A 27224-nucleotide genomic window follows, 5' to 3' on the forward strand; every position below is an offset into this window, starting at 1 on the left:
CGTCCAGATGCCTGGGGGGCTCTGCCCACCGAGCAGGGCTGGGTGGTCACATCCCTGGTTTCCCCTCCCTGCCTGTGCTGTGGACGGCATCCCCTGTTCTCCACAGTGCTCAGTTCTCGTGGCCTGGGGTCCACAGCTCTCTCACATCCCTCAGGGGTTTCTTTCTTACCAGCATGTTTTGAGATCACCACATCTCTAGGCTGCTGCACCCGGGGGCCCAGGAAGCAGGTGAAGGGAGAGGAAGAAGGGGCTGGTTTTCCCACCCTGAAACTCGGAACACGCGGATGACCAGATGTTCTGGGGTGGGAGGGTGTGTGTGTGCAGGGGTGTCAGACGTCGCCCCTGGCTGCAGGGCTGGGAGGGGGTTGCTCTTGGCCCCCCACACTTGGCTGGGCACTTGACGCTTCCTATTGGAATTTTCATGGCCTTGGTGCCCCAGCATCTGCCATCCCAACCCCAAACCATGAAACAAAGTGCTTTTCTCTTGGAAGCCATCTGTGAGAACAATGGCCTTTATTTAAAGAATAAACTTTCTTATAACACAAGAGAGGGTCACTGTGACTGCACCCCCAGTCCCCTCAGACACGGCTGAGAGGTGGGCAGGGTTACAGCCCTGCGAAGTCGTCTTTGTGCTGCTCTAGCCACTGGTCCAGCGTCCTGGCCTTGGGGTTGAGCTTCCGGGTCAGTTCGATGTTGCGGTCAGGTTTCAGGGCATAGAAACGGAACATGTTGGCCAGATCCTGGGCACCAGGGAAGCCAAGCTTCTCGTAGTCCTCAGGGCTTGTCTGCAAGCAGAGGGGCATCGGTACCTCAGTGCCCACTCTGTCCCCCTGAATCCATCTGAAAACCATTGATACTAAAAAGATGAAACTTCAAAAACCACTGTTCCAGGGCAATTTATATCCAGTTCTTCCAAGATCATGAGGTGCAAACATCTCAGTCCCTTCCATATCAGGACTCTGCTTTTGTCACTTTCTTGCTCAAAACACCAAAGCAAAGCTGTTCCCCTTTCCTGACCAAACTGAACCTTAACTCCTTGGCTCCCAAACCCTCCGTGACTGCCTCAGGCTTTCTTTGTTTAGAGTAATATACAACCCTTTAGTGCATGTTTTGTAGAACATTCATTGTGCCAAGGGAGTGTCTACATCAGTTATTCCATTCACTCTTCACAGCAGCCCAAGGACAGGATACGCTCCGTACACCCACTTTACAGATGAAGAAACCGAGGCAGAGAAGGGCCAGGGGCTGGGCCTCTGGTAACACAGGTGGGTGTTAAGGGCTGGGAGCAAAATCTGAGCCCAAAACGTGTCCTGCCCTGGTCTCTCCCCCCTTTACTGCTCTGCTTGTGTCTGGGGTGTTCTGTGGGTGGTTTCTGTCATTTAATGACTCTGAATATCTCAGACTCTCAAAATGATTAGAAACAACAAACCCAGGGGTCTGGACAGGACAGGGTAGGTGAGGGAAGGAGGGGACTGTGCCAGGCCAGGGAAAGGGGCCGGATGGGGCCTACTGCAGCCTCCATCCCCTCCACCAAGCAGTCCAAGACACCCCGTGCTCTCCCTCCTTGCTTTGGCCCCTGCTAGGTCCTCTTCCTGGAGCCTTTTCTCGCCACTTGGCCCTCTGCCAGAGCCAGACATCTCACTCGGCAGCCACACTTCCCTCCTGAGAACAGCACATCAGCATTCTCTGAGGATGAACTTGGCTTTGTGATGCTCAGAGCGTGGGGCAGCCCAGGATGCCACTCCCCTGCTACCCGCAAAGCCCCTCGGATGGGGCTACCGCATTCCCGCCAGGCCTCTCACCTTGGCGTTGCACACCACCTTGCCTATGTGTTTGGTGAGCAGGGCGGCATACTCCTCCGCCGTGTGCCTGCAGGTGCTGAGCCCGATGTTCCTGCCGACGTACTCCTCTGGTGTTTTTAGCAAGCTGAGCACCACGGGACCCAGGTCGGCCACGGACATGCCATCCATGGGCACATCACCCATGGGCAAGCCTGGGAGGGGAAGAGGGATGTGCTGGCCTGTGTCTCTTGAGGGGTCAGTCTCCACCAGCGCACAGGTCAGCACCTGGCCTAACTCAGACACCTCAGGGTCAGCAGCAGAACTGAGTCAGGAAACAGGACACGACGGAGCTCTGCCGCCGGCAGGCCGTTCAAATCCTGGGAGCCGGGCCGGGGAGAACTCCAGGCCTGCCACTCATCAGGCCTGCCACTCATCAGGCCTGCCACTCATCAGGCCTGAGACGGGAACAAGCAGAAGGAGAGCAAGGGGCTTTGAAAGGCGCTCTGCCCAAGAATGGATGCAAACCCCAGTTCCTGACGTGGACGCCCACGGAGAGTGCTCCAAACGCCAGCAAGCAAGCTCGGTTGGCCAAGGCCAGGGCCAAGCCCAGAGCTGCATGGTGGGTGGGTGCTGATAAACGTGTTAATGAGTGACTCTACCGGCCGCGGTGTGGCTTCGGGAGGGAGAGGCAGAGCTCTGTCTAGATGAGGCACCTGGAGCCCCCAGGCCCTGCCTGTAAAGTTTCCACAGCTTCCCATTCAGACTACCCAGGAACCTGTGGGGATGAACTCAAGCTCAGTGATGGAACACAGGTGAATGACGATGGCTCTGCAAATTGTAAAGGGTGGTGGTGGGGTGCCAGGCCCAGACTCTGCCCAAGGGAGGGTCATGCAGAGGTGAGGAGCCAGGGGAGGGTGCTGACCTTCCCCGCTCTGCTGCCGAGCCTCCCGCGCTGCCCTGCTGGCGGCAGGACACAGGTTGGACACAGTGCCCCCCAAGCTGCTGGTAGATTTGCAGACGGGCACTGAGAAGAAAGTGCTTTCCTACCCCTGGGAAATCTACAACTGGACCTAGCCGTCCAAACCCTTTCCTCACTGATGAAAAGAACCACGCTTGTTTCTGCAAAGCTCTCCGACAGACGCAGCACGGTGTCCCCGCACTGGGCAGATCTTCCCTGGGGAAGTCTGGGCCATGCCTGTCTCATGGGACAGGACATGGATGCCCAGCAGGGTCATGAGTCTATTGTGAGAGGGCTGGGGCTCAGGCCCGGAGCCCTTGGAGGACAAGCCCGCTCTCTGGGCCACCGTGGCTCCGCACGGTGCCAGCAGACGCCCGAGGGAGCACACTCACTCAGCAAGTAGCTCCTTCCATCCGGGGCTTTCTGGGGCAGGAAGTAGGAGAGGAGGTTCTCAAAATAGCAGGGCAGCCGCACACTGGTCATGGGGACACCGATGTCCCGGAAATACTCCTCCACCTCCCCTTTGCCGTCAAAGTGTCCCGCTGTCAGTCTCCCCGCCGTTAGCTTCTTGATGTTCTCCAGGCCGCTGTAGACCACGTAGCGCAGGCCCAGGCGTTTGGCCAGATCGGCCAGCAGCTTCCCCTGGTTGGCGGGCAGGCGGGAAGGGAGAAGCCACAAAGCTCAGAGGAAGGGTGTGTGTCCCGATCACGGCCCTGGCTCTCCCACCCGAGAGGCCACTGTGCCAAGAGCCACAGGCTACTAACCGCTCTGATAAGGTTCCCCCTTTCCTGTGCAGCTCCCTCAGCATCACATCCTCTACCCCAGGGTTATAAGCCTCCCACCAGCCACACAGCCTTAGCGCCCCTTCCCCAGATCATCCAGGTCATCCCACCTTCCAGGGTGGGCCCACCATGTGCCACCTGGGAGGGGGTGCACAGAGGCTTTCCGTCTCTGCCTGTGCTCAGACGGCATCTTGTCCCCGTGCTGTGCCGTCTTCCTTGGAGAGTCCCAGCCATCCCCTAAAGAAGTGCTATGGCTCAGCTGTTCAGCACACGAAACACGCCACCTGGGATCCAGACTGGCTCTGCAGCGCCCTGGCTGTGCCTTCCAGGACAAAGGGTCTAACTGCTCTGGCCTTGTCAGTTAAATGGGGACAGACCACCTGCTTCACAAGGCTGTGTAGGGTGCTGGATGGTGGCCAAGAGATATGTCCACCTCCCATCCGCCAGAACCTGTGAATGTCACATCGTTTGGGAAAGGGTCTCCGAAGAGATTTTTTAAGTTAAAAAACTTGAGATCATCCTGGATTACCCTGGTGGGGCCTCAACCCAATGACAAGTGTCCTTATGAGAGATGGAAGAGGAGATAGGGAGGAGAGGCTGCGTGAAGACAAAGGCAGAGCCCAGAGTGACGTGACCACATGGAGATCCGACATCACCAGACACTGGAAGAGGCAAGCCTCCAGACAGGGCAGGGCCAACACCTTGCTGTTGGACTCCTAGACTTCAGAGCTGGGAGAGAATGAATTCCTGTTGTTTTAAGCTACCTGGCTTGTCATCATTTGTCATGGTGCAGGCGGTCAGGTTGACGGGATCTGCATGAACCAGAAAAGCTATCTTTGTCTACTCTCTGAGATGGGCTTCCAGGTAAGACAGCAACTGAAGGCTCAAGGTTAAAAACGAAGAGACCAGTGGTCCAGTCCAGCTTCCCTTTATGGACCAAAGTGGTCCAGTAAAGCTCCCCTTTACATGGGAGGAAACACAGACCAGCTCAGGGAAGTCACATCCATAGCCAAGGCAGCGGGGAGCTGTGGACGGGGCAGGACTGAAAGCCGATGGCCAGGGGTCTCAGCCCTGGAACCTTGGCTGCACCAGTCATACCTTCGACAAATACCCAAGCGCCTGCTATGTGACAGGCCCACTGCAAGCGTCTCCACCTTCCAGGAAATTTTAAAAAGATGTATGTTTGTCTCACATCCCTCCCACAGCAGCCTGGGCTCAACAGCCACGGACCAGAGAGAAGCTGGGTGGAAAACAGAATAAAGGGAAACATGAAACATCTAAAAAGGGACATGGCAGATTTGGGGAACAATGGTGATGGGTTATGCTTTGATTCTTGCTGTTGTTCAGTCGCCAAGCTGTGTCTGACTCTGCGACCCCATGAACTGCAGCACGCCAGGCTTCCCTGCCCCTCACCATATTTTGATGAGAATGTTAGTTGCATGGGTATGTGTGCTGTGTGTGTGCTAAGTGGCTTCAACCAGGTCCGACTCTTTGCGACCCTATAGACTGTAGTCAGCCAGTCTCCTCTGTCCATGGGATTCTCCAGGCAAGAACACTGGAGTGGGTTGCCATGCCCTCCTCCAGGGGGTCTTCCTGACTCAGGGACTGAACCCATGTCTCTTACGTGTCCTGCATTGACAGATGGGTTCTTTATCACTAGCGCCAACTGGGAAGTCAGTTATATGGGTATATTTATCTTCAAATTTCATCAAATTGTACAATTAAAATGTGTACCTTTTAAGAAAATTATGGGTCAGCAGAGTTGTTTAGGAAAATGTGAAGTCACTGGATGACATAAAGCAGATTGTGGTTGCCTGGGGAGGGAAGAATGGGGAGGGGCTGCCACCAGCTGTGGTGTTTTCTTTGGGGGGTGATGAAATGTTCTAGAATTAGTAGTGGTGATGGTGGCACAATTTTGCAAACGTGAAGAAACACTGAGCTGTACACGTCAAAAGGGTGAACAGTATGGTGATCTTAAGTCATTGGGTGAAGAAGCCACCTCCTGCCCTTATCAAAGTCTAGGAGGGCTGCATGGAAGAGGAGGGGAATGGCTGCAGTGTCCATCCTCACAGGCAGGGGGCAGCCCCTCTCTGACAAGTCAGAGCTGCCCTGCAAGGACCAGCAGAGACCTGGGAACTCTTTGAAGATGCCCGGCTCCTGCCCTGGCCTCCAGATGCCCTGCGGCCTGCCCTCACCTGCTTGACCTCCTGCTCCTGGCTACAGTTTTCCCAGTAGTTGGTCACAATGAAGGTGGCGTGAGCCCCGCTCAGGGCCAGCTCCATGCTGGCCTCGTCATCCTGGTCTCCCTTCACTACCTCTGCACCTTGCAGCCTCAGCTGCTTCGCTGCCCTCTGCCCAGGGTCCCGGGTCACCACTCGGACTCTAAATGTCCCATCTTCCAGGAGCGTCCGGGCCACTGAGCCTCCCTGGGCACCTGCGGAGAATCAGAAAGACCTGCAGGGTGGAACCTGCATGGGAGGCCTGCCGAGGGTGGTGCCCCTAGCGCTGGGGGACGGGGCCAGCCGGACCCCTGGGCTGTCCTGGGTAAGGGGTCCAGAGCCTCCTTTTGGGGTTTCGTTTACCTGTGGCTCCAAACACCACCACCAGCTTCTTGTCTGCCATGCGAGCGGGAGCGGAAGGTGTGGTCCCGAGAGGTCTAGGGGCAGTGAGAGGCGCAGAGTGGGCGAAGGGGCGCACGCGTCGCGTAGGCCCTAGGGGGCGTTCCGGCCGGGAAATACAGGGACCCCGCCACCCCCGTCCCCTCGGGCCGGCTCCTGGTCCTACCCGCAACCCGTTCCCGGGTCCCCCAGACCGGCTGTACCTCCCAGTGAAGGCCTAGGTGTGAACCGGTCCGGGAACTGGGGACTCGCGGGGCTGCAGGCGAGTCCACCGCGGAGGGGGGATGCAACCCTACATGTGGGGCCGACCCTCGCCCTCAGCTCCAGGTGCAACCTGGCAAAGCCATGCTTTCCCATTCATCCTGCATGAAGGGACCCCAGGCTGCGTGGCTTCCGAATCCTCGCCGTCTCGGCCCTGACTGAGCGAAGCGGACACGCCACCCCCCTCCGCGGGCACGCCACCCCCCTCCGCGGGCACAGATGGTTCGTCCCGACTCGGGCGAACTCAGCGGAAGGTCTGGAGCCGCTGGCCCGAGGCCTACGTAAACCGTATTTGCGTAAATCGGGTCTGACCGAAATGCACTTGCAGAGGAGGACTGCACAGGCGAATGCTGGTGGTGACGACTGCGCCAAGCAAAAACGAATAAGTAAATACTTCTTATTTTGTATGAATATCTGATCTTTGAGATATGGGTGTCGCCCACAGACAAATCTGTATTCGTGACTCTTAACACCCAAGGCTCTGTCTCAGTTCTTGTATGCCTGACTCATACTTGAGGTTGCTACTTGCCCAGGTTTCAATTCTTTTTAACAGAACAGAGCTCTCTCTCTTTTTTTTTTTTTTGGCCACGCCCCAAGGCATGTGGGATAGTTCCCCGACCAAGAATAGAACAGGTGTCACCCTGCAGTGGAAGCAGAGTCCTAACTACTGGACAACTAGGGAATTCTACAAATTTTATATATACATATATATATATATGTATGTATGTATGTATGTATGTATATATTTCCTTGTTCAACTAAAACTCAAAAATGATCCTCTCACTCCTCTTCTGAAATGTTGTTGCTGACTAGGATAAAAGCATTTTTTCCCCCTCCTTTCATTCCAAAATGTGTACTAACCGCTCCAGGAATGTCAGTTTCATGACAGTAGGCACTTGTCTCCATTCATGGCTGATTTCCCAGCACCTAAAATAGTGCCTGGTACAAGTAGTCACTCAATAAATATTTGCTGATTGACTGGTTGTATAAACATTTACTAGGAACTGGAGTTACAGGGAAATCAAACTAAAACTGGTGTTATTTTCCCGAATTCACTGGTGGAAATAACCTACGAAGTAATGTGTATTTTATATATGTAAAATATGTAAGATGTGTGCACTTATTTTAATAAATACACCTTTGTGTCTATAAGTGAAGGTGTCATCTAAATAGAATGTTTATCTTGCATAACCTTGCATTGCCTCCTCCATAGCCTATTATGCTATTCTCGGAGCTCAGACTGTATACCATCCTCCCACCACCTTCAGTTCAGTTCAGTTCAGTCGCTCAGTCATGTCCGACTCTCTGCGACCCCACGAATCGCAGCATTCCAGGCCTCCCTGTCCATCACCAACTCCTGGAGTTCACTCAAACTCACGTCCATTGAGTCAGTGATGCCATCCAGCCATCTCATCCTCGGTTGTCCCCTTCTCCTCCTGCCCCCAATCCCTTCTAGCATCAGGGTCTTTTCCAATGAGTCAATTCTTCACATCAGGTGCTCAAAGTACTGGAGTTTCAGCTTTAGCATCAGTCCTTCCAAAGAACACCTAGGACTGATATCCTTTAGAATGGACTAGTTGGCTCTCCTTGCAGTCCAAGGGACTCTCAAGAGTCTTCTCCAACACCACAGTTCAAAAGTATCAATTCTTCGGCACTCAGCTTTCACAGTCCAACTCTCACATCCATATTTGACCACTGGAAAACCCACAGTGTTGATTAGACGGACCTTTGTTGGCAAAGTAATATCTCTGCTTTTTAATATGCTATCTAGGTTGGTCATAACTTTCCTTCCAAGGAGAAAGCGTCTTTTAATTTCATGGCTGCAGTCACCAGCTGCAGTGATTTTGGAGCCCCCAAAAATAAACTCTGACAATGTTTCTTCATGGGAAATAAAGTGATGGGGCCATATGCCATGATCTTAGTTTTCTGAATGTTGAGCTTTAAGCCAACTTTTTCACTCTCCTCTTTCACTTTCATCAAGAGGCTTTTTAGTTCCTCTTCACTTTCTGCCATAAGGCTGGTGTTATCTGCATATCTGAGGTTATTGATATTTCTCCTGGCAATCTTGATTCCAGCTTGTGCTTCTTCCAGCCCAGCGTTTCTCATGATGTACTCTGCATATAAGTTAAATAAGCAGGGTGACAATATACAGCCTTGACGTACTCCTTTTCCTATTTGGAACAAGTCTGTTGTTCCATGTCCAATTCTAACTGTTGCTTCCTGACTTGCATATAGGTTTCTCAAGAGGCAGGTCAGGTGGTCTGGTATTCCCATCTCTTTCAGAATTTTCCACAGTTTATTGTGATCCACACAGTCAAAGGCTTTGGCATAGTCAACAAAGCAGAAATAGATGTTTTTCTGGAACTCTCTTGCTTTTTCGATGATCCAGTGGATGTTGGAAATTTGATCTCTGGTTCCTCTGCCTTTTCTAAAACCAGCTGGAACATCTGGAAGTTCACGGTTCACGTATTGCTGAAGCCTGGCTTGGACAATTTTGAGCATTACTTTACTAGCGTGTGAGATGAGTGCAATTGTGCGGTAGTTTGAGCATTCTTTGGCATTGCTTTTCTTTGGGATTGGAATGAAAACTGACCTTTTCCAGTCCTGTGGCCATTGCTGAGTTTTCCAAATTTGCTGGCATATTGAGCGCAGCACCTTCACAGCATCATCTTTCAGGATTTGAAAGAGCTCAACTGGAATTCCATCACCTCCACTAGCTTTGTTCATAGTGATGCTTTCTAAGAGCCACTTGACTTCACATTCCAGGATGTATGGCTCTCGGTGAGTGATCACACCATTGTGATTATCTTGGTCGTGAAGATCTTTTTTGTACAGTTCTTCTGTGTATTCCTGCCACCTCTTTTTAATATCTTCTGCTTCTGTTAGGAGGTCCATACCATTTCTGTCCTTTATCGTGCCCATCTTTGCATGAAATATTTCCTTGGTATCTCTAATTTTCTTGAAGAGATCTCTAGTCTTTCCCATTCTGTTGTTTTCCTCTATTTCTTTGCACTGATCGCTGAGGAAGGCTTTCTTATCTCTTCTTGCTATTCTTTGGAACTCTGCATTCAGATGCTTTTATCTTTTCTTTTCTCCTTTGCTTTTCGCTTCTCTTCTCTTCACAGCTATTTGTAAGGCCTCCTCTGACCACCTTCAGTTCAGTCACTCAGTCGTGTCCGACTCTTTGTGACCCCATGAATTGCAGCATGCCAGGCCTCCCTGTCCATCACCAACTCCCCGAGTTCACTCAGACTCATGCCCATTGAGTCAGTGATGTCATCCAGCCATCTCATCCTCGGTCGTCCCCTTCTCCTCCTGCCTCCAATCCCTCCCAGCATCAGAGTCTTTTCCAATGAGTCAACTCTATGAATGAGGTGACCAAAGTACAGGAGTTTCAGCTTTGGCATCATTCCCTCCAAAGAAATCCTAGGGCTGATCTCCTTCAGAATGGACTGGTTGGATCTTCTTGCACTCCAAGGGACTCTCAAGAGTCTTCTCCAACACCACAGTTCAAAAGCATCAATTCTTCGGCGCTCAGCTTTCTTCACAGTCCAGCTCTCACATCCATACATGACCACTGGAAAAACCATAGCCTTGACTAGACGGACCTTAGTCGATGAAGTAATGTCTCTGCTTTTGAATATTCTGTCTAGGTTGGTCATAACTTTTCTTCCAAGGAATTAGTGTCTTTTAATTTCATGGCTGCAATCACCATCTGCAGTGATTTTGGAGCCCCCAAAAATAAAGTCTGACACTGTTTCCACTGTTTCCCCATCTAGTTCCCATGAAGTGATGGGACCAGATGCCATGATCTTCATTTTCTGAATGTTGAGCTTTAAGCCAACTTTTTCACTCTCCTCTTTCACTTTCATCAAGAGGCTCTTTAGTTCCTCTTCACTTTCTGCCATAAGGCTGGTGTCATCTGCATATCTGAGGTTATTGATATTTCTCCTGGCAATCTTGATTCCAGCTTGTGTTTCTTCCAGTCCAGCATTTCTCATCTTAGATAGGGCTAACTCCTACTCATTCCTTAACACATCACATAACCACCACTTCCTCCAGGAAGCCCTCTCTGACTCCTAGGCTAGGATAGCTACTAATTCATTCCCATCTCTATTCCACTGGCAACATGGTCTCTACCATATTAGACTGTGGGCTTCCTAAGAGTTGGCCCCATGTCTTTTTTTTATCTCTATCTCTCTCCTTCCTGGCACAATGTCCAGCATTTAGTAGGAACTCAGTAACTTACTGAATGGAATCCAAGTGCCTATTATTCTGATAAAAGATGGGACTTTTCTTCAACTGTGTGGGTTAAGCCACAAAACTCGATATTCTGAGGTCTCCACTTTAAGGAAATAAATCCAACCAAGAAGATCCTCAATGGGACCAACTGCAGAAATCTGTTTTGTTTTTTTTTTTTTTTTTCAGCTTTACCCCATGGTATCTGGAATCTTAATTTCCTAGACCAGGGATCAAACCCATTTCACATGCAGTGGAAGGGTGTGTCTTAACCACTGGACCATCAGGAAAGTCTCAGGACCAGCTGCATATTGTGTAAGGCACATTGCAAAAAGAAAACGCAAGACCCATTGTTTTAAAATTACTGAGAATTTCAAGACTGTGGTAGCAGAACCTAAACCAAGCCCAAGATCCTTCTGAGCCTGGGGACCCAGTATGACTGCTCTAGTTACAAGCCCATGAAGCTGATCGGTCATGGACACTGGGTTTGAGAGGAGCCTCCCACACTGGGACTTGAGTAACTCCAATGCCCTTTGGTATCATTGAACCCAAAGCTTGGAAATCAGTGCAGACAGTGAGTGGCAGAGAAGAGCATCTCTGCCCCCGGCTTCTGATCTGTGGTGCTGGTACTAGGGAGCTGTCCCAAAGTGGGTGGGCAGATAGGCAGCCTGGGCAAAGGTCTTGTTTCATCAAGCCCCAGCTACCCACCTCTGGAGGTTCCCTGAGGCCTAAGGGGAAAGATTTGGCAACTGACTGGCATTAGCTCAGCCATGACTCAGCACCTCCTGTGGGACCTTATATCTGACAAAGGACTTCCTGCAAAGCACTTGTCAGTCCAGCCAGCCCATGTACTAATGATGATAACAGTGAAAACTCTTCTCTGGGCTTCTCCTACGTGTCAGGCACAGACTTAGGACCACGTTATCTCATTGGAACCTTGAGGCAACCCCTCCTCCAATCACTGCCACTTGGTTTAGTTCAATTTTATGTATGCGTATTTGGGACAGCAGGCAGTCTTAGAATTCATTCTTTTACTTATCTATTTTAAAATATTTGTTTGGCTGTGTCGGGTCTTAGTTGCAGCATACAGGATCTTTTGCAAGGACTCTAGTTGAGGCACGCAGGTTCAGGAGCTGCGTATGCAGGCTTAGTTGCTCCACTGCATGTGGGATCTTGGTTCCCCAACCAGGGATCGAACCCACATCACCTGCAGTGGAAGCTCAGAATCTCAATCACTGGACTACCAGCAAAGTCCCAAGATTCATTCTTTTAAATCTGATTTTGCATGACTCAATTATTCACTTTCATAAAAAATTTAAATGGTACAGATACATAGCACAAATGAGCTTTCCCATCCCTCTGTCATTCTAGTGTGTAAACCTTCCCTCTTTTGGATGCATTTACACACGTAAACACAAATGTGTAGAAAGATAACATTTGTTTGTTTGTTTTTCAAGAATGTTATTTAGCTGCACAGGGTCTTAGCATGTGGGATCTAGTTCCCTGATTAGGGATCTAACCTGGGACCTCTGCATTGGGAGGGTGGAGTCCTAGCCACTGGACCACCAAGAAGCCCCAAAGATAATGTTTTGTAGTTAAAAAAAAAAAAAAAACAGAAAAAATTTTAAATATTAAAAAAAGGGATTGTTGACTAAAAACTTAAACAATGGCCAATCTAAGAAAGAAATGGAAATTTTTATTCCAGTCAACCTGAGCGCTGAGAACTGTTCTGAAGAGATGAGGGTGTGATTTTGAGAAAAGTTTACAGGTTACAGGCTTCTTACACGGCGCTAGTGGTAAAGAACCCACCTGCCAATGCAGGAGACACAAGAGAAGCAGGTTCAGTCCCTGGACTGGGATCCCCTGGAGGAGGGCACGGCAACCCACTCCAGTATTCTTGCCTGGAGAATCCCATGGACAGAATCCCATGGACAGAGGAGCCTGGTGGGCTGCAGTCCATAGGGTCAAAAAGGGTCAGACACAACTGAAGGGACTTGGCACACACGCACAGGCAATCAAGCAGACACCTTGGGAGAAAGTTACTGCTATTTGTGAGGAACAGATATCTTAGTTAATGGTTTTAGTGCATTTCCAAGTATGGGAAGATACAAGAAACGGTTCATAAAAATTTCTCCTGGAAATATCTACCTGAGGGCCATTTCTGCCAGTTCTCCTAGAGCACAAAGTGCCTCATCCCCATCTTCCCCATTTCAGGGTGTGTTGTAGGTCAGTGACTATTGTGACTAATGACACAATTCCTGTAGAACTGGATGGTGGGCAACATTCTTTATTTTAAAATTCCTTCCCTTTTGATCTCAGCTTCAACCAAAGTCAGGAGGCATTTCGTGAATAGTTTGTCCCCTGGTACTAGGAATGCTCATTCTCAGGTCAGAATTTCATTGATAGGCCATTCAATGCACTATTACTGGACTAGGCCCTATTGGTGGTGTTCAGTCGCCCAGTCGTGTACGACTCTTTGTGACCCCACAGATTGTAGCATGCCAGTTCTCCCAGTCCTTCACCATCTCCCAAAGTTTGCCCAAGTTCAGGTCCATTGCATCAGTGATGCCATCCAACCATCTCATCCTCAGATGCCCTCTTCTCCTTCTGTCCTCAATCTTTCCCAGCTTCAGGGACTTTCCCAATGAGCTGGCTGTTCACATCAAGTGACTAAAATACTGCAACTTCAGCTTTGGCATCAGTCCTTCCAATGAATATTCAGGGTTAATTTCCCTTAAGATTAACTAGTTTGACCTGCTTGCTGTCCAGGGGACTGTCAGGAGTCTTCTCCAGCACCACAGTTTGAAGGCATCAATTCTTTGGTGCTCTGCCTTCTTTACAGTCCAGCATGCACAACTGCATGTGACCACTGGTAAGACCATAGCCTCGACTATCTGGACCTTTGTTTGGCTACTCTTAACAGGGAGAAAAACCCCACATCCAAGGTAAGAGAAACCCAAGAAAGACAGTAAGTTTTGCGAGAGGGCATCAGAGGGCAGACACACTGAAACCATACTCACAGAAAACTAGTCAATCTAATCACATGGACCACAGCCTGGTCTAACTCAATGAAACTAAGCCATGCCCTGTGGGGCCACCCAAGATGGGCGGGTCATGCTGGAGTGGTCTGACAGAATGTGGTCCACTGGAGAAGGGAATGGCAAGCCACTTCAGTATTCTTGCCTTGAGAACCCCATGAACAGTATGAAAAGGCAAAATGATAGGATACTGAAAGAGGAACTCCCCAGGTCAGTAGGTGCCCAATATGCTACTGGAGATCAGTGGAGAAATAACTCAAGAATGAAGGGATGGAGCCAAAGCAAAAACAATACCAAGTTGTGGATGTGACTGGTGATAGAAGCAAGGTCTGATGCTGTAAAGAGCAATATTGCATAGGAACCTGGAATGTTAGGTCCATGAATCAAGGCAAATTGGAAGTGGTCAAACAAGAGATGGCAAGGGTGAATGTTGACATTCTAGGAATCAGCGAACTAAAATGGACTGGAATGGGTGAATTTAACTCAGATGACCATTATATCTACTACTGAGGGCAGGAATCCCTTAGAAGAGATGGAATAGCCATCATGGTCAACAAAAGAGTCCGAAATGCAGTACTTGGATGTAATCTCAAAGATGACAAAATAATTTCTGTTCGTTTCCAAGGCAAACCATTCAATATCACAGTAATCCAAGTCTATGCCCCAACCAGTAATGCTGAAGAAGCTGAAGTTGAACGGATCTGTGAAGACCTACCAGACCTTTTAGAATTAACACCCCAAAAAGATGTCCTTTTCATTATAGGGGACTGGAATGCAAAAGTAGGAAGTCAAGAAACACCTGGAGTAACAGGCAAATTTGGCCTTAGAATACGGAATGAAGCAGGGCAAAGGCTAATAGAGTTTTGCCAAGAGAACGCACTGGTCATAGCAAACACCCTCTTCCAACAACACAAAAGGAGACTCTACACATGGACATCACCAGATGGTCAACACCAAAATCAGACTGATTATATTCTTTGCAGCCAAAGATGGAGAAGCTCTATACAGTCAGCAAAACAAGACCGGGAGCTGACTGTAGCTCAGATCATGAGCTCCTTATTGCCAAATTCAGACTTAAATTGAAGAAAGTAGGGAAAACCACTAGATCTTTCACATATGACCTAAGTCAAATCCCTTATGATTACACAGTGGAAGTGAGAAATAGATTTAAGGGGCTAGATCTGATAGATAGAGTGCCTGATGAACTATGGACGGACATTCGTGACATTGTACAGGAGACAGGGATCAAACCATCCCCATGGAAAACAAATGCAAAAAAGAAAAATGGCTGTCTGGGGAGGCCTTAACAAATAGCTGGGAAAAGAAGAGAAGCGAAAAGCAAAGGAGAAAAGAAAAGATATAAGCATCTGAATGCAGAGTTCCAAACAATAGCAAGAAGAGATGAGAAAGCCTTCCTCAGCGATCAACGCAAAGAAATAGAGGAAAACAACAGAATGGGAAAGACTAGAGATCTCTTCAAGAAAATTAGAGATACCAAGGGAACATTTTGTGCAAAGATGGGCTCGATAAAGGACAGAAATGTTATGGACCTCCTAACAGAAGCAGAAGATATTAAAAAGAGGTGGCAGGAATACACAGAAGAACTGTACAAAAAAGATCTTCACGACCAAGATAATCACAATGGTGTGATCACTCACCGAGAGCCATACATCCTGGAATGTGAAGTCAAGTGGCCCTTAGAAAGCATCACTATGAACAAAGCTAGTGGAGGTGATGGAATTCCAGTTGAGCTCTTTCAAATCCTGAAAGATGATGCTGTGAAGGTGCCGCGCTCAATATGCCAGCAAATTTGGAAAACTCAGCAATGGCCACAGGACTGGAAAAGGTCAGTTTTCATTCCAATCCCAAAGAAAGGCAATGCCAAAGAATGCTCAAACTACCGCACAATTGCACTCATCTCACACGCTAGTAAAGTAATGCTCAAAATTGTCCAAGCCAGGCTTCAGCAATACGTGAACCGTGAACTTCCAGATGTTCCAGCTGGTTTTAGAAAAGGCAGAGGAACCAGAGATCAAATTTCCAACATCCACTGGATCATCAAAAAAGCAAGAGAGTTCCAGAAAAACATCTATTTCTGCTTTGTTGACTATGCCAAAGCCTTTGACTGTGTGGATCACAATAAACTGTGGAAAATTCTGAAAGAGATGGGAATACCAGACCACCTGACCTGCCTCTTGAGAAACCTATATGCAAGTCAGGAAGCAACAGTTAGAATTGGACATGGAACAACAGACTTGTTCCAAATAGGAAAAGGAGTACGTCAAGGCTGCTTGTCATACTTGTCACCCTGCTTATTTAACTTATATGCAGAGTACATCATGAGAAACGCTGGGCTGGAAGAAGCACAAGCTGGAATCAAGATTGCCAGGAGAAATATCAATAACCTCAGATATGCAGATGATACCAGCCTTATGGCAGAAAGTGAAGAGGAACTAAAAGCCTCTTGATGAAAGTGAAAGAGGGGAAGTGAAGAAGTTGGCTTAAAGCTCAACATTCAGAAAACAAAGATCATGGCATCTGGTCCCATCACTTCATGGGAAATTGATGGGGAAACAGTGGAAACAGTGTCAGAGTTCATATTTTGGGGGCTCCAAAATCACTGCAGATGGTGATTGCAGCCATGAAATTAAAAGACACTTACTCCTTGGAAGAAAAGTTATGACCAACCTAGATAGCATATTGAAAAGCAGAGACATTGCTTGGCCAACAAAGGTCCGTCTAGTCAAGGCTATGGTTTTTCCAGTGGTCATGTATGGATGTGAGAGTTGGACTGTGAAGAAAGCTGAGTGCCAAAGAATTGATACTTTTGAACTGTGGTATTGGAGAAGACTCTTGAGAGTCCCTTGGACTGCAAGGAGATCCAACCATTCCATTCTGAAGGAGATCAGCCCTGGGATTTCTTTGGAAGGAATGATGCTAAAGCTGAAACTCGAGTACTTTGGCCACCTGATGTGAAGAGTTGACTCATTGGAAAAGACTCTGATGCTAGGAGGGATTGGGGACAGGAAAAGGGGACGACAGAGGGTGAGATGGCTGGATGGCATTACCGACTCAATGGACGTGGGTTTGAGTGAACTCGGGGAGTTGTTGATGGACAGGGAGGCCTGGCGTGCTGCAATTCATGGGGTCGCAAAGAGTCAGAGACGACTGAGCGACTGAAGTGAACTGAACTGAACAGGGCCAGTCCATGGGGTTGCTAAGAGTCGGACACAATTAACGACTTCACTTTCACTTTTCACTTTCATGCACTGGAGAAGGAAATGGCAACCCACTCCAGTATTCTTGCCTGGAGAATCCCAGGGACGGGGGAGCCTGGTGGGCTGCCGTCTATTGGGTTGCACAGAGTCGGACACGACTGAAGCGACTTAGCAGCAGCAGCAACAGGGCCCTTTGTGGGCTGACAAAGGGCCCTGTTAAGAATAGCCATAAGCCTCTGGACCACCTGTCTTACCGTTGGTCATGGTCAGGGAAATGGCTCTCGCTTGCTGCTTCTTCCCATATCTAAAGTTACACTGTTATAATCACTGATCTTTTACACTTGATCTTAGCCAAAAGGCTGAGAAGCGATTCACTAATCTTTTAGAATCATCTATAAGATCAATTGTTTCAAGTTGTTTCAGTTCAGTCCAGTTCAGTCACTCAGTGGTGCCAACTCTCTGCGACCCCATGAATCGCAGCACGCCAGGCCTTCCTGTCCATCACCAACTCCCAGAGTTCACTCAGACTCACGTGGATCGAGTCGGTGATGCCATCCAGCCATCTCACTCTCTGTCATCCCCTTCTCCTCCTGCCTCCAATCCCTCCCAGCATCAGAATCTTTTCCAATGAGTCAGCTCTTCGCATGAGGTGGCCAAAGTACTGGAGTTTCAGCTTAGCATCATTCCCTCCAAAGAAATACCAGGGCTGATCTCCTTTAGGATGGAATGGTTGGATCTCCTTGTAGTCCAAGGGACTCTCAAGAGTCTTCTCCAACACCACAGTTCAAAAGCATCAATTCTTCGGCACTCAGCCTTCTTCACAGTCCAACTCTCACATCCATACATGACCACTGGAAAACCATAGCCTTGACTAGACGGACCTTTGTTGGCCAAGCAATGTCTCTGCTTTTCAATATGCTATCTAGGTTGGTCATAACTTTTCTTCCAAGGAGTAAGTGTCTTTTAATTTCATGGCTGCAATCACCATCTGCAGTGATTTTGGAGCCCCCAAAAATAAAGTCTGACACTGTTTCCCCATCAATTTCCCATGAAGTGATGGGACCAGATGCCATGATCTTTGTTTTCTGAATGTTGAGCTTTAAGCCAACTTTTTCACTCTCCTCTTTTGCTTTCATCAAGAGGCTTTTGAGTTCCTCTTCACTTTCTGCCATAAGGCTGGTGTCATCTGCATATCTGAGGTTATTGATATTTCTCCTGGCAATCTTGATTCCAGCTTGTGCTTCTTCCAGCCCAGCGTTTCTCATGATATACTCTGCATATAAGTTAAATAAGCAGGGTGACAATATACAGCCTTGATGTACTCCTTTTCCTATTTGGAACCAGTCTGTTGTTGTAATTAATTTTATCTGAGGCAAAGTCACACATCCGGTAATGCAAGAAACCTCAAGCTGTTTAATTGTCATTAATTTTATCCAAGGTTCAGTCACAGGTCTGGTAATGCAAGAAACCTCAATCTCATAAAATAGGCAGAATAGAAGTAATATATCTAGTAACATTAGTAAGGTGCAGCCCAATACCACCTTAAGATATCTACATCCTGAGTCCTCACGGATTGAGAAAGGAATGTTATTATCTCAGGAGTTTCATGGCCAGTGGCAGGAGAAAAATTGATCTTTATGGTTGAGCAGGTATTTCTGCCCCTGAGGAGGTCTGGTTAATGCATAATGCAGATACATAATGCATACTAGAGGACCACCAGGGAAGTCCTCTGAATGTATTTTTATATTCTCCTACAACTTGATTTTCTAATCCCCTTCTACTTGATTGCCTCCCTTAAGGTGGTGTCTGCCCTCACCCCTCCCCCTTTTATTTTTTCCGGGATCCTAGTTCCTACTGGACTGCCAGGGAATACCCTTCCATTTCTTTTTATCCAGCACAACTCTCTTGAATAGGGAGATATGCCCCTCTCCACCACCATCCCACTAGACGTTCAGGTTCTTTCAAGGTTTGCACCGAAATGCTGTTGCAGTGAACTTGCTTGTTTGTGTCTTTTTGGGTTCTTGGGTTTCTCTAGAAAAAGCTGCCCAGAAATGGAAGTACTAGATCAAAGAGAATGCCTATTGCCGATTATAACATTCCCTACACCTTTGCCAATACCAGACAGTATCAGTCCTGAAGCCAGTTGGATGGTTAAAGAAATGACAGATGGGACAGGAGGAGAACGCACGAGATAAGCCTGAAGCGGTGGTGATAAATTGCAAGAAGAGCCCGGAGAGGCGTTCTTGAACACCCCTTCCCACGAAGGGAACAACTCACCCGCCCGCACTTCGACTTCCGCCGCAAACCAGCGCGCGAGAACGGCTGCCGCGTGCCCGCCGCAGGGGCGTGTCCTGCGCAGGCCCCGCCCCCTCTGCGTGCGCACGTCGGGCTGCTGGCTAGGCTGCGGCGGTCGCGGCGCCGGAGCGAGTCGCCTACTGACGCGCGGACGCGGTGCTGACGGACGCCGGAGCGGACCCGCGGCGGGTGAGTATCGGTGCCCTGCCGGGCCTCTCTCGGGGCTCCTCGGCGAGCCTGGCCACCTCCGGCTCTCGGGAACTCGGCTCGGCCGACACGGCCCGCTGCTCCCCGGCTCCCGCCTGAGGCAGCCCGGACGGGCCGGGGCGAGGGGCGGCTTGGAGGCGGCGAGCGGGGCTGCCGGGGGCCAGGAGGGAGGACCTCGCTTCCCAGACGGCGTTTCGGAGGCCCGGGGAGGCCTGCGCCGCTCGTTCGCGTCGGTCCGCCTGGGGCACACCCCCTGCCGGCGTCTCCTGCGCCCCACAGGAGGTGACCCGACCTCCGGGGCGCCGCGGGAGGACTTGGCGTTCCCGCCGGGCCTGCAGCCTCTGGCCGCCCGGCCAGCACGTCGGTCCACTTTGGGCCGGCGAGGACCTAGACCTAGCCTGGCGTCCGGGAGTTGAGAGTCGTACCCGGGCTGTTGGCGCGCCCGGGCTCTGACCTTCCTCCTCCTGACTCACCTCTGTCTGAAGGGCCCTTTGAGTCACTGTCGTGACTTCCCTAATGACCCGCGGCCTCCAGGTTGCAAGGGACCAACGTCAGGGGCAGCTGGTTGGTCTGGCAGGGAGTTTACCTGTCACCTCACAAGCGCGGTGCCCTCGGTGTGTTAATTGCCGTGTAAAAGCTGCCAGGACCGCCTTGCAGTCTTAGCACAAGGCCTGTCAGCGTCTTGTCATTTTAATGACTTCTGGTGAACTGGTTGCTGTGGCCTGTGGCTGTTCATCCTTACTATATTGTATCATTGGCTCCCATGACCCGCACCAGGTGGAGCATGGTTGAAAAAAGAGAGACATCCTATAGTGCTCTAGAGCTCAGGAAGCCCTCTCACTCTCCGTTCAGTTCAGTCGCTCAGTCGTGTCCGACTCTTTGCGACCCCATGAATTGCAGCACGCCAGGCCTCCCTGTCCATCACCAACTCCCGGAGTTCACCCGCACTCATGTCCATCGAGTCGATGATGCCATCCAGCCATCTCATCCTCTGTCGTCCTCTTCTCACTCTCAGCCCCTAACAAAACCTTGTGAGTTGATAGTTTTCCCACTTGTGAAATGGGGTTAACGATGAATGGAATTAAGAAGCTTAACTTGCCTCCCACAATCAGAAAAAGGGCATAAGTGGTCTTGTACCCAGTTGTCTGCCCCAAATCCCATGCTTTTTCCTAGAGTGGAAATGGATTTATGTTAGTTAAACTAGACAGTCTTCTCTCTCCCCCTAAACTGTCCTCCCAAGTAGAAGGAAACAGGAACTCACTGTTTTTATGGATTTGAATTTCTGTTATGGCATTAACTAGGGTATTTTGATTAAAATTTTAACTGCCACATTAACATTTTTAGTTTTTCTTTTGTGAGGAGGGGGATAAGGAATATAAATGAGTAATTCTGTGCTTTATTCTTTAGCTTTTTTTTTTTTTTTTTAGAGAAACATCACAAGACAAAAACATCACAAGCTGATAGTTCAGTTGGTCATTTCCAAGTTTACTTGGTGAAACTGGGATAAGTTTTCAAATACAGTAGCTAAGCCAAAGGCTTCCCAGGTGGCTCTGTGGTAAACAATCTGCCTGCTAAGGCAGCAGATGCAGGTTCTGTCCCTAGTTCGGGAAGATTCCCTGGAGAAGGAAATGGCAACCCACTCCAGTATTTTTGCCTGGGAAAGACCATGGACAGAGGAGCGTTGGCTGGCCATAGACCATGGAGTTACAAAGAGTCAGACTCGAATGAGCAAATGAGCACTCACATAGATAAGCCAAAACACTGGTGAGGGTGTGGGGATTTGAAGGACACACTCGTTGAGTGACTTCATCTGACTGGGGATGTGAAGAGGAAGAATCTGTGATTTCCCCATTGTCTGACTGGATTTCCTTTTTTCCCTTGCCTGGGCCAGTAAGATGATAGCCTGTGGGTCTCCAGAGTCAGGAGTATGAGCTACTCCAGAAATGACAATGCCAAGGATAAGATGAAATACAGAAAGTAAAGTATTCATCACCATTGGTTTATGCTCGTTGAGTCTGTCAAAAAGCAAAACAGCCAGGGCCTTTGGCTACCTTGATTTTTTGGTTTCTTTGGAAAAGCTGACTCTCTTCAGAGAACAGCTGGGCTGTGTATCAGGTTTGCAGCAAAAACCAAAATATCATCCTTCTAGGAGGAAGACATTTTGAATATTGGAATTATATATGTCAGCATAGTTCCCTAACCAGGATTGGAACCCATGCCCTCAACTGTGAAATTGTGGTGTCCTAATCATTGGACCACCAGGAAATTTTCCAGTATAAAATTTAGAATTTAGCTATAACTCCTTGGAGAGAAAAGATGAAAACTTTGAACCATAAATTACCTCCTTGTTTATTACTGGCCATAGTTAACTAAAAAAATTTTAAGTACACACTTAATTCAGTCTCTTATTCTGATAGTACTTAATGGGAGAATTGAGAGATCTGAGTCACATCTCCTTTTGTATTGAACACAGTGAAGGTTATTTGCTTTTTAACTTTATTATATCTGTTAGGTTTGTCTGTGTAAAAGCAGATGATGAAAACTGTCTTTTGTTGTAACCTGAATAATCTCTCAGGATATTTTTGCCCTGCTGAGAAGCAGTGCCATTACCAATTAATTCTTGCCAACAGTGAAGGAGGGGTGCATATCTTTAATTGGAACAATTAATATAACTGCTTATACTGGGATCTTTCTGTTTTTTATCGTGAAGATATTTCAGTCTGGTGACCATTTAGGTGCTCTCTGATGTTGTTGACTCCAGTTTGGTTTACTTTTTCATATTGACTTTGTTTATTTACCATAAAATGTCTCCCATTATATTACACATTGTAGAGCCAGTGAAATTTAGCAGTATTGTTGATGGTCTGGTCTAACAGTGTTATATATGTTTACAGAATATGCATTACATGTATTCATAAATCCTTTCTATATGATCAGCTTCTTTCTGTTTAAGAAGAATAATGGTTTTGGAATTCACTGTAGATACTTTAGAGGTGCATAGCTATTGTAAAGGGAGTTCATTTACAATCAGTCCATTAGAGGACTGCATCTTAATTGTGATCTTGGCTGACTGCAGTGGAGCAAAGGACGCTTTCTGGGTCATCATATCAACCACATCTATAGTCAGACCTTCCTTACAAGATAACATTCTGAACCTTAACCAGGCGTTTCAAAACAGCAGTTAAATTCATGAGGCTCTTTTCAGTGAGCAGGTTTTAATGTCACTTTGATGTAATTTTAGAAGGCTTTTAGCAAACATGCATTTTCCTATGTGATGGTTTTTTTAAGCAAATATTTTAATAGTAATTCAAAGGCTGCTTTGTCAGTTTGTTGTTGAGTCACTAAGTCGTGTCTGACTCTTTGGGACCCCATGGATTGCAACACGCCAGGCTTCCCTGTTCTTCACTATCTCCTAGAATTTGCTCAAACTCATGTCGATCAAGTTGGTGATGCCATCCAACCATCTCATCCTCTGTTGCCCCCTTCTCCTCCTTCCCTCAGACTTTCCCAGCATCAGGGTCTTTGCCAGTGAATCAGCCTTGCATCAGGGTGGCCAGAGTATTGGAGCTTCAGCATCAGTCCTTCCAGTAAATAGTTGGCTTATGGAATAGGATTTGCATCAGAATTGTGTGTCTTCTTGCATTCATTGAGGAGGGTTCTTTTTTCAAATATGTGCTTAAGCATCTCTCTGTGAAAGTCTACAGATACACTGATTTTTTGTTTGCACTTCAAAATGATTAATTGTTAAGTACAAAACTGAGCTAATTAATCAGTTTGTAACCATTGTTTTCACTCATAAACAGCTATTCAGCACTAGATAATGTTTTACATATGCATGTATGTTTTCCAAATACATACATGTTAATTTATATTAAATTAATATACATACATGTTAATTTACATAAAGACTGATGCTGGGAGGGATTGTGGGCAGGAGGAGAAGAGGGCAACAGAGGATGAGATGGCTGGATGGCATCACCAACTCGATGGACATGAGTCTGAGTGAACTCCAGGAGATGGTGATGAACAGGGAGGCCTGGCATGCTGCAATTCATGGGGTCGCAAAGAGTCGGACATGACTGAGCGACTGAACTGACTGGCTGACTGACTAATTTATATTAGAAAGAGTGACAAATAAATGGTTCATTTCTCCCCCAAAGGAAACTGTGGAGTATTTTTGATTATGAGAAAAATGTTTAAACCCCTTGATTTACAGTTTCTGTGTCTGAAAGATGAAGTTAATACTTGATGAGCCTTCAAGTCTTGGGTGCCTAGAATGCTGCTCTTCAATCTAAGGGGTTTCCAGACCTTTCTGTTTCACTAAGTTAGGGGTTGGGAAGTTGTGTGTTTAAAATTTCCCTCGTGCTTATTGTTTGGGGCCTCCCTGGACATAAGAGAAAGCAGACTGGCAGGAAGGCAGAGAAGTAGTGACAGGAAAGGATGGATTGCTGCACACAGTGCCTGCCATCTGCTGTTCTGCCAGAGGCCCCGCAAGTGGGTACTGTCTCCTCTCTGTTGTTGTTGTTTAGTTGCTAAGCTGTTTACAACTTTTTGCGACCCGATGGATGGTAGCCTGCCAGGCTCCTCTGTCTGTGGGATTTCCCAGGCATGAATACTGGATTTCCTTCTCCAGGGGACAACAAGAGCAACACACGAATAGATTTGTTCCTTCCCAGGAATATCGGTAAGTCTAATTATTGACATAGTTTTCAGTAACTTTAAAAGGGCTTTGGGGAAGAATGGCCTAAAGAGACAAGTGTCTAGCACCCTGCCAGCCTGACTTTTGCTAAATACCCTCAGCTTCCAACCTTTCTCCCAGCGAGCTCTCTCAGTCTTGGAAGCCTCACATTTCACTGTCTTGTATTATATTCAGTTCCACGATTACCTGAGGGCTGTGGGAAGCTGCTGGCATGATTAGAACAATCTGCCATCATGCTTTTATTTAATCTAGTTGGCTGGCCTGCCTCATCAGTCACTGAGGTGATCCTGTTTATTATGACAAACACTGGGACCCATAGTCTGAACATACAGGTATACTGAAGGAGTTAGTGAGATAGGATATTTGAGTCAGAACAGTCCTGGAAAATCTGGAACATAAAGCTCTATCTTTAACACCATTGTCTGTACTGCACAATTAGCATTTATAGTAAAATACACCTGTTCTATTAGTTGTCTTTCTGTTTCTCTTTTCTCTCTCTCTATTGAAAGCTGCTTAAAATCCCCAACAAGCTCTTAGGCCTCTTTGTAGTCAAGGAGCCCCATGAGTATTATAAGTGTTTGTGGATGATAACATGGCATGTCACATGCCCAAGCGTGCTCATCCCTTCCTTAGTACTGCATCTGCTGTTCTCTCTGGCAAGACCACTTGGAGCTGCTGCAGAGGAACTGTTGTCATCTGAAACTATTTCCAGAGCAGCTTGAGGGAGGGCTGGCAGAGGAAGGGGAAGGATCAGTGAGCAGAACGGAGTTAGAGTGTGAGGGGGTTCTGGGTAGCAGTGTTTGAAGGTGATGAGAAAAGCAAAGATAGTGAAGTGACATTACACCTTTGCTCCTTCAGTTTTCTAGGAGACAAGGGGAGGGTCAGTCTTTCTCTTTGCTTAGTAATCGCAGGTGTCCTACTAATTAGAAAATAACTGGCCACCTTATGCGAAGAGTTGACTCATTGGAAAAGACCCTGATGCTGGGAGGGATTGGGGGCAGGAGGAGAAGGGGACGACAAAGGATGAGATGGCTGGATGGCATTGCCAACTCAATGGACATGAGTTTGGGTAAACTCCGGGAGTTGGTGATGGACAGGGAGGCCTGGCGTGCTGTGATTCATGGGGTCGCAGAGAGTCGGACACGACTGAGTGACTGAACTGATTCCTCTTCCACACTTGGGTTTTTGTCAGCCTCAGAGAAATCTCTTAAGTGTCTGTGCTCAGTGTCATGTTTGTCTTGCTTTGTAACACTTTTTGTGTTTGCAGAAAGTCTTACTGGTGCACCCAAAAGGAACAGTGAGATGATTGGCTGCTCTGGGTTATGCTTTCTTCCCTTTTGCATGTGACTTTTCTGGGACACATGCCCAGATTTAAAGTCAATACGTTCAAGTTCAAATGCCTACAGGTAGAAGGACAGAGAAGCAGTGCACTCTGCCCACTTGGCACACTTGTATTGCCTCTGTAGTGTGCACTGAGAGGGCTACAAAAACAACAAACCCATGGTCCTTGTTCACCAAGAATTGGCAGTCATCTTGAGGAGGCGCCAGACAAAATTCACTTTGTAAGGTTTGTGATTGTTGTTTTGACACTCAATATTCTGGGAGGTCAGGGAAGTGAAGAACTGAGAAATGGAAAAGACAGTCATTTGAACTGAATCCACTGGGTTGCCTAAAAGACAGCAGGAACAGAAGAGAATGAATGAGCATTAGTGAATGAGCATTCAGGGAGTTACTGGAAACATGTCACCCACAAAAAGAATGTCTTTTATTAAAGGCTCGTCTAGAACAGGGATTCCTGAACTTGAGGGGCCTACAGGTGCTCTGGAATGGCATAGGTAACATGTATTTATTTATTAAGGAGTCTGTTCTCTCCAAATTTATCTCTTTTGTATCTGCATAAGTTCAACACAGGAGGTATTAGGCACATGAGGCAACTTTTTTTTAACTTGTGATTGTCCTGGAGAGAAAGTCAGAAGCCTTCCTCTGATTCTCAGAAGGGTTTGCAACCCCTAAAGGGTAATGATTATTATAATCTGACAAATAGCTTTGCTACCCATCTTCACATCTCTGAATTTGTATCTTCAGATGAGGAGGTAACTGGGTGGAAGATTAGAGACAGAAACCCAAGGATTCCTTTGTAAACAACCTTCTACCCAGCACCAGGTATCATGAGACATACCTGAGTGCTTGTGCAAAGGACAGCATGTTCCCACATACACAGTGGTCTAATCTGGTTGCCAGGCCTGGCACAGCTAAAATGCACTTACTAACTAGTGGGGGTGATGCTCAGCTCTGCCCTCGGGGACCTTGTAGTCAAGTGCAGCTGTTTAGAGTATGTGCCTGTCCACACTAGAGTTAGAGCCAAGTAGGAATGTTGGGAACGGGGTGAGAAATCACGTGCTTTTTGGAAGGTCAGGCCATTTTTTCAGAAATGACTGGCGTTGGAAACAAGATATGAAAGAGGGAGGGAGCCCTGGGCAGGTTCGGGAGCAGTGACTGATTCAGAACCAGCTTCCCTCTGCTGCTTTGGACATATAGCCTGAAAAGACTGTCCTAGAACTGCCGTCACGTAGCACACGCGGTGGGACATGCCAACCATCTGTTTCAGAGTGAGTGCCTTAGCTCCCCAGAGCTCAGCCAGCCAAGTAGGCCAAACTTGTACCCCCCACCCCCCCCCCCCCCCCCCCCCCCCCCGCTCTAACTGTGGATGCTCCACTGTCCGTGCTTCCTGTATCAGCCTTCAGTGTAGGGTTGGGTTGGGAAAAGGCGTTAGCACGCCTCAGAGCAAGCCCTGGAGCACATGATTTTCTGCCTTTCTTGTCAGTTGCTCTCCCTATCTTGTCTACCTTTTCCCCTAGTTATTCATCCAGTATTGCCTAATCAGGTCCTTAGTCAGCAGTAGATGTTCCGGGCCATTTGAATTTCTTCTCAGTAGTGATTAGCGCTTACAATGATGTTTGACCAGTTCTAGAGACCTCTTGGGAATTACAGGCACCCACTTCATGTATCTTCATGTATTTCGTGGAGGCTGCCTCATACAACAGGAAGTTGCTCAGTTATACAGTGGCAAACTGCTGTTTGTTTTTTTAATTTTCTTTTTGGTAAACTGGTATTTTTGTAGCATTTTG

General features: G+C 47.9%; 2 protein-coding genes across 9 annotated transcripts in view; one reads left to right on the forward strand and one right to left on the reverse strand.

Moving 5' to 3' along the window:
• Positions 1–496: 496 nt before the first annotated feature.
• On the reverse strand, positions 497–19219 carry NMRAL1 (NmrA like redox sensor 1). Of its 5 annotated transcripts, none has more exons than XM_042240452.1 (6): positions 19173–19219; positions 6104–6177; positions 5717–5955; positions 3132–3381; positions 1803–1993; positions 497–785 (listed from the first exon to the last, which is right to left on the reverse strand). In XM_042240452.1, exons 2-6 carry the CDS (start codon positions 6141–6143, stop codon positions 606–608), a joined length of 900 nt encoding a protein of 299 aa, XP_042096386.1. In that variant the 5' UTR covers positions 6144–6177; positions 19173–19219; the 3' UTR covers positions 497–605. The 5 variants fall into 5 exon arrangements, with proteins under 5 accessions (XP_042096386.1, XP_004020795.2, XP_011959437.3 ...); XM_004020746.5 differs by lacking the exon at positions 19173–19219 and adding an exon at positions 6343–6381; XM_012104047.4 differs by lacking the exon at positions 19173–19219 and adding an exon at positions 6306–6381.
• Positions 19220–19293: 74 nt separating this feature from the next.
• HMOX2 (heme oxygenase 2) overlaps positions 19294–27224 on the forward strand; it is a 28601-nt gene continuing 20670 nt past the window's right edge. For 2 of the 4 annotated variants that reach the window (XM_027962067.3, XM_042240456.2), the window contains exon 1: positions 19294–19379. The gene's annotated coding sequence lies outside the window, so the exon portion shown is untranslated. Of the gene's footprint in view, positions 19380–24030; positions 24082–26533; positions 26706–27224 lie in introns of those variants that run through there. The other 2 variants (XM_027962068.3, XM_042240455.1) reach the window with 2 other exon arrangements.

The sequence above is a fragment of the Ovis aries genome, chromosome 24 (assembly GCF_016772045.2).
Source record: "Ovis aries strain OAR_USU_Benz2616 breed Rambouillet chromosome 24, ARS-UI_Ramb_v3.0, whole genome shotgun sequence".
In the NCBI taxonomy this organism is placed as follows: domain Eukaryota; kingdom Metazoa; phylum Chordata; class Mammalia; order Artiodactyla; family Bovidae; genus Ovis; species Ovis aries.